Genomic DNA, 10,243 nt, shown 5'->3' with positions numbered 1-10,243 from the left:
CTGTCCTTCCACACAGTTACTACCACATCACACCACACCTACCCTTGCTATCTATTTACATCTGCCACTATGGCCCCATTGACCTGAAACTATTTCCCCTAAAGAATTTTACATTCATTGAGCCAGCCTCCTGCTCTTTTCAGAGGCTGCCTGTGGAACCAATTGCTCCATTTCTGCAGCATTTGGGGCACAAGCAGCAGGTGACGCAGCAGGTGCGTTTTAAAAGACAGCCTATGGGTCACTCTTCTGAGCCATAGCTTTGCCTCGCACTCCAGCAGGGTGGGAGTTTTAGCTTGCCCTTCCTGCCGCTCTGTGCCACAGGCGCGCCTGGCTAGCAGTTGTTTTACTCCAGCCCTGCCACAGGAGTGGGCGCCCTGTGCTCCAACTCTTGGGAAAAGAACCCATGAAGAAACAGCAAACTAAGCACAGGCAAAGCGATAGCAGTATCTATTCCCTGTTCATTCACACCTAGCTGGGCCTAACTTGCCGTTCAGCAACTGGGGAGACTCAGGCAAGGCCCCCATTTTCCAGCCATCTAAGATGCTTCAAATGGTTGTTGTTCTGCTCGAAAGAAAGGCAAGATTAACTTGTTACTGTTGTCATTATTTCCATTCGCATGGAAGGAAATTTCTGAAAGCCAGGACAACAGGCTCCCCCTTCACCAGCACAAGAAACCGAGAAGAGGGGTCTTGAGGCTGAAACGCCTGTTTACAGTTTCAGTTACCAGCATCGATAGCTGCCGTGATGGGAAAGTTTGCACGCACAAAAACACCCAGCCCCACGTGTGGTGTGTCATTCCGCACAGGGCAAGCCCGCGAACGAGGCATCCGCGCGGCCTCCGCGGGCCAGCGGCGCCCCGCCCGCCCCGGCTCGCAGGGGTTCGCGGGCCTGCAGCACGCCCTGGGGCATTCCCAGCCCCAGAGCGTCGCCTCTTCCTTCTTTGGCTGGAACTTGACATCGTCCAGAGCCCTCTGCCTGGCAGCGTGGGCGGGGGTTCCCGGAACGGAGCTCGACCAGCGAAGGAAACGTCACCAGGCAGAAACTGGCCATATATGGACATCTTCCTCTGCGTCAGCGCGAAAAGCCCCCTCCTTTCGAGCCCGGAGGCTCCGCCCACTGGAGCTGAGGTCAGAGCTGGCGAGATCGAGGAAGTGAAGCCAGGCGTGTGGGAGGCCGCCCCCTCGGGGCTTTTGCGCGGCCCCCTCCCCCTTCCCGTCCGTCGCCTGAGAAAGGGAACGACTCCAGCGGCTGCCTAAGCGCCAGAGCTTTTGCATCAAAGCTCCGAGCTTGACATCAAAAGGAAAGCGGATGGGGGTGGGGTGGGGGAAGTGAGCAACTCCCAAGAAACCTCGGGAGAATGACGCGAGGCAGAGAAAGGAGCAAGGCACAATATCGTGGCACATACGAAAACGTCAGATCTGATCGGCCGGGGAAAATACGGGGAAGACGGAAAAAAGTAGGAAAGGAGAGCTAACAGGGAAGGTACTATGCCCCAATTATCCTAAGGTTTACCTCGAAGAAGCCATTTCAAAGAGGAAACAAAGACAGCGGAGCTATTAAGCTGCTGCCAAGGTGTAACAAAAACAACACCCCTCCACTCCCTCTAAGCTCTACAGACGGAAAAGACCAGCAGTAGTTAAAACTGTTCCTGAAGAAACAGCAAGTCTTCAACTTCACAGAAGGAAAGCCCCTATTTTTTCAACATGAAAGCAAAAGAATCAAGCTGCTTTATGGGGAAACATTTGTAGCATATTAAAAGAGGCACACAGATAAAGTAGTTAGAACATGTTTACTTAAATAGTTTCAATAAAAAGTCAAACACACAAATACAATCTTTTGGGGGGGGGAAACTGAATTTGAGGACTCAAAACAAATAAGAGCACAAGTAGTAAACAATGCCCTTCTCCCTCCACAGTGATCCCTGTGTCCATGCAGTGACCTTCTGGGAGAACAGCTGAGCTGAGATCGTATCGCTTCCCAGTCAAACTTTTCTGGTCCCTTTGTTTCAATTATAAATTAAGAGATCGCCTCCTTTTCTACTGGCACAAGAAAGAGAGCAGAAGGCCAGTTTTTGGCTCTGTCCAGAGTACCTCCGGTTCTGCTGCACCATCCAGCGATGCAGAGAGGGAAAAAGGCTTTTGTTTTTAAATACACACGCGCGCACACACACGCACAAAACCTCTCTCACATGCAGATATAAAAAAACCTCGTACACGCTCAGCACGGATCGAAGTTCTGGATCCACCAGACTGAGAGTCACAGACATAACTTGGAAAATAGGCCTGCAGGACAAAAGAATTGGGGAACTCGGCGTGTCAGTCCGGTTCCGTGTAAACCTTTGCGACAAAACAAGTCCGCTTCTCGCCTCCCCCCACCCACCAAAACAAAGGTCTCTGAGGCGGCGCCGATCGGCTTGGTCCCCACCCCTCATCAGAAGGTCTGTTGCATCTTGGCCGTCAAAAGGAGCTGGCAGCCGTTGTTCACGTGGTTCATGACTTTCTGCTTCAGCTGCGCTACCTGGTCCCGCAGCGCGCTGGCTGTGTTGGACAGTCCCGCGTTCTCGCTCTTCAAGGTCTTCACCTTCTCCTCCAGCCGAGCGATACGCTCCAGTTTCCTCTTCCGGCACTTGGTGGCGGCCAGACGGTTGCGCAGCCGCTTCCTCTCTACCTTGATGCGCTCCTGATCTTCCATGTTAATAGGCGACACGGGCGGGCTCTGCACATCCGGGACGGTCTGTGGCTCCTCTTTGAAGCCCCTCGCCGAGTGGGCCAGGGGCAAGCCGTGAGACTGCGGCATGTAGCTGAGGTTGGCGCTGGGGAAGCTGGATGAGCTGCTCAGGGTGCCGGCGGGGTTGTAGCTGGTCAGGTTGGTGTAGACGGGAGGCGGCTCCTGAGGCAGGGAGGCCCCGTAGCCGCTGCTGGCCGAAGAAGCCGCCGCCGCCGCCGCCGCCGCCACCGCCCCGATCGAGACGTTGGGAGGCGGCATGTGGTTCATCTTGTGCAGATCGTCCAGCGCCTTGACGAAGCCGTCGGCGAAGCCCTCCTGCTCCTCGGTGGCCCCGCGCGGGTAGTAGTACTGGCCCGGCGGCGTGGGAGTGGTGGTGATCACGCCGTTGCTGTTCTGGACGATGAGGCGCTCCAGTTCTGGGGCAGCCAGCTTGAGTGAGGAGCTGCCGGTCTCGGCCTGCGGCTGAAGGGAGCCCGGAAAGTAGCTCGCCGGACCGTCCTCTTGACCGCGCAGATGATGCGGGAGCTGGGACTTCAGCCCGCGGAACGGTTCGGCCGACAGGTTCAGGGCCATGCCCGACTTGAGCGTCTTGTAGTCCTGACTATAGCCGGAGAAAAAGGAGTCAGGGTAGAAAGGCTGCTCCATCTTCGTGCACATCAGCCGCGCGCTGGGAGGGGGTAGAAACCCGGGCTAGGATCGTCCGGGGCGCAGAGGAAGGGCCTTCTCCCTATCTGCCTGCCTGGGGCGTGGGTCGAGTCTTCTCCCAAAGCGAGGAGAGCGAGCTTCCGCCTCCCTCCCCAAGCTTCACTTCCAGATTTGAGAGCGAGAGGCACAGCAGAAAAAGGCTCGTCTTTCCGGCGGCTTCGCCAACCACCCGCCCTGACTAAGCTCGGATGATTCACGTTTGTCCCCCACAGAAGGCGGGCCCGATGCACGAGCGTGCCGGCTTCGAGCCCTCCCCGAGAAGCAAAAAGTACCGTACCGGCTGAAGGGGGAAAACGTCCGGCGCGCAGGTGCAGATCGTGAATTATCTCAGCAGCAGCGTGCGCTTCCCGGAGCCTTTTATTCCAGCCGCGAGTATGGCCTGGGCGGAAGCGAGCCGCCATTGGCTGCGGGGCGCGCGCTGCCCCGCCCATCGAGGGCACGCGAAGAGGGAAACTGAGCTCATTGCTGGGCAGCTCGTGCTCCAGTAAACAGCCCGCGGGGCGGGGGGGCCGCGCGGCGCTCGCGTCAGAGGAGCGGGCCTGGGCGGGGGAAAGCGCGGGGGCAGCCCAGGAGCAAGCAACAAACGCACGCAGCCGCCGCGGCGGGCAAGTGGGTGGAGGAAAGGGGCAGACCGCGGGACGCGGCAGGGACGCGGAGCGAGAGGGCGCCCCGCGCTGTGGGCTGCGCCCGAGCCCCGCTTTCCTGGCAGGAAGCCGCTCTGCACTTGGGCGCAGGTCAGCTTGCGGCTGAGTGGACGCGTTTAGGATCGCGCTGTGAACTGCCGGGGAAGGTGATGCACGCGCTACGGATGTACACCACAAAAAGCCTGCGGGAGTTCCTAACCTTTTATTTCTTTTTCGTTTTACCCACAGGGTTCTTGACAGCCGGTGTCTTCCGCGTGAGAGCGCGGGTGGGGGCCAGGAGACATGAGAAGCTTGGGTTCAAATACCTCTCGCTGGGTGGTCTTTGACTCACAGTAATCCCGGGAAGGAGTTAACCTGCCGGGCATCAAAGAATATCCCGCAAGTCAGCATGACCTCCTTCGAAGAAAGGTGTACCAGATAAACGTTGCTCCCCCAAATAGGCCAGTTTCAGTCTCCAGGCACCAAATGCTTTAGCTGATACTGCAATGTTCAGAGAACTTGCAGTATTACCAAATCCAAGGGAAGCATTTTCTTTCTAAAATTATCTTGTGTTTTGCATATTCTTAGAATACCTCCCATGCAGATATTTTGTGACATGGAGCAGCCTCAAATAGGTCACAATTCAACCTGTTTGGATTCTTAGGGAGTAACCCTATGAAAACAGGATTTTTTTTCTGCCTTAACATGCATTGGATTGTACCCTTAAGCTGTCTTTGCCATAGTTATAACTGTACCCACATAGCTCATGCAATACGTGGGGAACTCTGTATATCCTGCCATGGATTCATGCATGGATATACAAGTAATACAGAAATATGTCCAGAATAATCACATGCTGAATGCAAAAGCTGTATACACAAACAGTTTAATGCCACTTTAAAACATAATTCAAACAAAGGTACACCTTGCCACGTTCAAAATAAGCACTAATGTTCAAGCTTAGACCAGCCCACCATATTCAGATTCTAGAAAATACATGTAGACCAAAGTTCAGAATTGTTTGCATGTATGTAAAGGCTGTATCACTATGAATGTATTAATACAAAAACAGTTGCATCACATGTACATGGCACGTTGGGGAGTTTCATCTACAACAACAAAAGATAGGTTCCTGCTCCCAGGAATTTTCCTATCAGAATTTTTGAGGAAGAGCAGAGGGAGTAAGGAAGAGGTAGCAGCAGCAAAGACTAAATGTGAGTATAGTTGCAGCAGTTGGGTGTGAGAAAGAAGGGATTAAACTAAAGGTTTCATAGAAAAGCTGACTTTTGAGAAGCCACACAAACACCCACACCTAAGGATTCTGAAGAATGTATGAGATATACCAACCCTGATCCTTCCCATATACCTACAGCTAAAAGTACAAGGTACAAAGCGGCCAAGCTTTGGGTTGGTCTCTCTCTACAAACATGAGTTTGTAGTTCATTTCTCTCTGTGTCTTGGCTCTTACATGTGTCTGAGTATCTACATAAACCCATTTGGAAGAACCTCAGTCACTCACATTTTTCTGCACCCTGTGATGTATCAACAAATAACCCCCAAGCCATGTATCAACCTTTAGCTTTAGTCCTGCTGATCTTTGCAGATGTGTTTTCAAAGGGACTGAACTGAAAACGGGGTTAAGCTGACTAATTATAGCTAAATTTGCCCCAACAGCCATAACTTTATAACCATGAAGCTGGCTTGCGGACATAAACAAGAACCACTATTCACAAAATCAGGCTTAGATGGTTGTACAGGAATAAGGAACATGACTAGGAACCATGTACACAGTATTAATCAGTTCATCACACATTTTCAAGGCAAATATGGTGAACCATTCTTAAACATGAACGTTGAGGATTCAACCATTCAACACATTACATGTTTGTATGTTGCCTTTAATAGAGTCAAGTAAACATACAATTCCCAGTAAGTACTGCTGAGAGTTCAGGATTCATCTTTATCTGGTGTAAAAACATCTGTTTGTCATAAATAAGATCTCTTTCCCAAGTGATAGGCCTCTCTTCTCTCTTTGAAAGCTACAGTTTGTGAGTCATACAGGGGATGAAAATAGCATAAAGTATAACTTTTTGTACCTTTTCAAATGTAACTGAGGCAAAACGCTAATACAAAATGTTACTCTTAAACCCGGCTCCTAATCAAGCACCAGAAGCAGACAAGGTTGGGGTGAGCACCCCAGTGGACTGTGGCATATTTTAGGCAGTGCTAATTTTTAAAATAAGAGGTGATGGGGCTCCTGGAAGTCCTTCCTCTTTGTCCATGATGTGTAATGACTGATAATTACTACTCAGTGGTGAAGGAAAGGCTTTTTACATGTACTTACTTCTGATTTCACATATCCTTGGGCTGGTCAGCCCCTGGAATTGGATAAAGTTTCCTGGGCTAAAGCCTTACTGAACCTTGATTTAAATCAAGCCAGTCCTAAAGATGCCCAGTTGAAACAAAACCAAAAATAAGTGGGTGAATGAAAATGGGCAATGCCGATTTGCTTTGCCTGTCCTTCCTAGTCAGAATCCTGTCTTGGCCTCTGACTGGTTGAACCGAGTCTCTGCAATCCTTTGGGTGCTGCCCACAGCCAGGAAAATAACAAACACAAGGTATCTGGACAATTAAAAAAGAGCTCTCAAAGAGAAACTGGAGCCAAACATGGTGAAGCAGGTTTGCCTCATTCTAGAAGCAAAGGTCTAGCAGGATCCCAGGGGGTATAGCATAGGAAGGCCAGTCAGCATGGGAAGCAAGGTCAAAAACATCTGGGTGGGTTGAAGAACCAGCAAACCTTAACTGAACATTGATATGGATTAGTCTCTCACAAGACTGCCCAGGCCCATTTGCAAGTGGTTAATTCAGCCTCCAAGGCCTCCTTATTCCGGAGAAGCCCCTTCCCAAGAGCCTGGCCCCTTTGAGCCTTGCGGAACACCCTTGGTCACCAGTGGTCACGTGCACCTTCTAGAATGGGTGCTGTTGAGAGCTGGGAAGAAACTCTACCTTTCCTTGGATGCTAGGACTGTCAGGGCATCATTGGAATTGGGTGCCCTGTCTGCCCCATAAGGTCTTTATACACCACACCAGCTGGTTCCTTACTGGAGGAGTCCTGGGTCAGATTGGCGCAAGGCATGCCATTGCCCAAACTTTATGGGCAAACCCTTTGCCATGGCAGTGTGGATCAGTAGACACTCTCCTGGCTCAGTTCACACACACACCTTAACCACTGACCTAATTTCAAGTGATCAGTTGAGACCTCTGGCACAAGAAGAGAAAGACCAAATACAAGATGGATCAATTCCATAAAGGGGACACAGCCTTGAGTTTACAAGAGTCAAGCAGGGTTGTCAAGAGCAGGAGATGCTGGAGGACTTCCGTTCATTGAGTTGCCCTAGGTCAGAGGCCATTTGACATCACATAACTAACCTGCACAGCATCAAATTATGGGGACACTGTAGAGTGGGGGTAGGAGGAGGCAGACTCAGAAGGGAATCTGTGATGCCACAGATGATACTGAGGTTAATAATGCAGCAATCCAGGATGATGAAAGAAAGAGATCCAGGTGGGCACTATTAGAGTGGGCAAATATCTTAGGCATCACCAGGCTCGGATGATGGCCATCCCTGGATTTTGCTCTCCCCCCAGGCACCACAGGAGGAAGTGCCAGTCCCTGGCATTGCCCTTTAATCGCTGCCTTTGTTTGCCTGCTTAACCCAGGCAACATGCAGCAGGGTGAAGGTTAGGGCGCGGCACGCAACACGCCCTTGCATGGCAAGCCTCTAAAGGTACCCAGCCTTTGTGCTTGCATAATAGAGGCAGGAAGGAGCAGACAAGAAGCACAGCTTACAGATGGCACTCTTCTGCACTGGGCCAGCCTAGCAATAAAGGGACAGGAATATCTGACCTGCGATGCTGCATCGGGCACTGTACTTTGCTATCCTTTGCAGCATGGTAAGCTTAGCCTTGCAGTATTTCTCTTTGTGCACCATTTTCTATTGGGTGTTGCTCCACTAAGCAACAACCCAGGACATACAAAACTGAGTTATACAGCTGTATAAAAGACAAAGAATGGAATTACTGAAACAGCTGAATTATTCAAAAATCAGCTGGGGGAAGCCATTTTCTTTGAACTACATGAAAACTGAGAAGTACGAAATAAATAAGCATAAAATACAAATAAGTACAAAATAAGCAGGCTGGTGTTTTTCAATATGACTAAAACGATATGCCTGGGGGTTTGTTTAGTTCTGAGTGATTATCTGATTTGTAAAGCATAGATCATACAAGTTACCCATCCAATTAAAAAAAAGTAAATGAGCGATTTCAACTGTATCATAAAGGGCTTAAGGGCTGGGGGGCAGAGGGGGGGCAGAGGCCTAAAAGGGGACTGGATGATCCACTTATGCAGTCTCTGTACAGGACTGGGCAACTTATGCCTCCAGATGTTTTTGGCTTACAGCTCTCATATCCTTCACCATTGGCTATGATGACTAAGGATGGTGGGAGTTGTAAGCCAAAATAGCTGAAGGGCCAGATGTTGCCCACTTCTGTACTATGATTGCTGATTTCAGGTCCCACCTGCTGAGGCCAGATTAGGCTAGAGGTAGGCAACTATAAATTAGGGCCACTGCAGAAGATCATGCTAAGGAAGAGAGTCCAGGAAGCTCAGAGTGGGAGAAGAGTTTTATAGCCAAAACACAAGAATACAATCTGGAGTCTGGGAAGAACTGGAACAAAGAAGGTGGGGCAAAGGAAACCAGAACACAAGGCAAACATCCAGAAAGTGCTGGAATTGCAGTCAAGGAAATACTCCTCTGTTGACCAGGAAGAGGAAAAAACACTCAGCTTCTGCTATTTATAGTGGACATAGTTTGTCCACTCTGGAGGTCTCTGACTGACTGCACATCAAAGGAAATGGCATCTGGAATCCCTCTTCCCAGCTAGGCCTGAAAAATTCTCTATATATCCTTAAGGTGGATCCCAGTCTCAGCCCATGAAGCCCGACTGCTGGACCTGGACGGATTGTATAGCCTGAGTTAAAAATGTATTGGTGGTGTTGGCATGGAGAAGTTTGGAGAGGGGGGTTGATGGATGACAGAGCATCATCATTTAACCATGTTCTGTATTTTGCCACAGAAGCATTTTATTTTTATTTATTTATTTATATTGCGATTTATATCCTGCCTGTTTCCTACAAAGGGCTCAAGGCAGCTTACATCTCCTCCTCCTCAATCTTATCCCCACAACAACAACCCTGTGAGGTAGGTTGGGCTGAGAGTCTGTGACTGGCCCAAAGTCACCCAGTTGGCTCCATGGCTTAGCGGGGACTAGAACCCGGATCGTCTGAGTCCCAGTCCCATGCTCTTAACCACTACACCACATTGGCTCTCATATTTTAAAAATATGTCTGAATTTGCTACATGAATGTGCTGGAACTGTCAGTCTGAATGCACAATCAATAAGGACAGGGAGGGAGCACTATGAAATGAATTGTAAGTGGCTGAGAAGCACTGCAGATCTGAGGAAGTTTGGTTGGTGGCAGCTTTCCAGGCAGCATGGGTTTCTGCTCTGGCTTCCTCTCAAGTTTTCAATAGTGTGGTTCTCAGAAACAACCGATTTCCCTCTCTCTTTTTTGTTGGTCCATTAGTGAGACCACACTGAATGTTTCAATCAACTATCAGCCATAGCATACAAGTTAAAAATGCACTCCTTCCTGAGCATTTCAAATGAAAGGCACAGTTGCACTCCTATTAAAGTCACTGGTAAACATTCCCTAATTTTAATGGAGCTGGACTGCATTAAAAGGAGCTTGCATCCAGCCCGTGCAAGACAAAATCATTGTTTAATTTTTCCAACCTTACTGAATGCAAGTTTACTGGTCTCTGCTTCATTTGTGTGCTGATCTGGCACACAGTATATTAATTACATTGCTCAATTGCTCTTCATTAGAGTTTCAAGCCTCAAGACATGACAACTGATAAAACTTACTCTTCAGTGCACTTAAGATGACAGCCTAACTTACTAATTATGGATTATACATACTGTGATTGAAAAGATTTCAGCAGGTGCAGAATAAATAATTCCTGCTGAGTGAATAGCTTTTCAGAATGGTATTTCTGAAATTTCTGCCCTGCTCCATGGCTCCATAGAACCCTCAGGACGGCCCACCATTATTTAATTTATTC

At 49.5% G+C, this 10,243-nt stretch overlaps 1 protein-coding gene across 2 annotated transcripts; it reads right to left on the bottom strand.

The window, feature by feature from the left end:
• Positions 1 to 1,775: 1,775 nt before the first annotated feature.
• Positions 1,776 to 3,769, bottom strand: JUNB (JunB proto-oncogene, AP-1 transcription factor subunit). 2 transcript variants are annotated; one of them, XM_044454003.1, is made up of 2 exons: positions 3,710 to 3,769; positions 1,776 to 3,328 (listed from the first exon to the last, which is right to left on the bottom strand). In XM_044454003.1, the coding sequence occupies exon 2, from the start codon at positions 3,298 to 3,300 to the stop codon at positions 2,431 to 2,433; it is 870 nt and encodes a 289-aa protein (XP_044309938.1). In that variant the 5' UTR covers positions 3,301 to 3,328; positions 3,710 to 3,769; the 3' UTR covers positions 1,776 to 2,430. The 2 variants fall into 2 exon arrangements, with proteins under 2 accessions (XP_044309938.1, XP_044309937.1); XM_044454002.1 differs by having other exon boundaries at positions 1,776 to 3,761.
• Between the last annotated feature and the right edge of the window lie 6,474 nt (positions 3,770 to 10,243).

This window comes from Varanus komodoensis, unplaced genomic scaffold (assembly GCF_004798865.1).
Source record: "Varanus komodoensis strain SLA01 unplaced genomic scaffold, ASM479886v1 scaffold7_1, whole genome shotgun sequence".
Lineage (NCBI taxonomy): Eukaryota > Metazoa > Chordata > Lepidosauria > Squamata > Varanidae > Varanus > Varanus komodoensis.
The sequence above is the reverse complement of the archived record's forward strand: the minus strand, read 5'-3'. Positions and strand labels throughout refer to the sequence as shown.

Coding starts and splice junctions, on each gene's coding strand:
- JUNB (XM_044454002.1), bottom strand. CDS start 3,384: ATGTGCACGAAGATGGAGCAGCCTTTCTACCCTGACTCCTTTTTCTCC.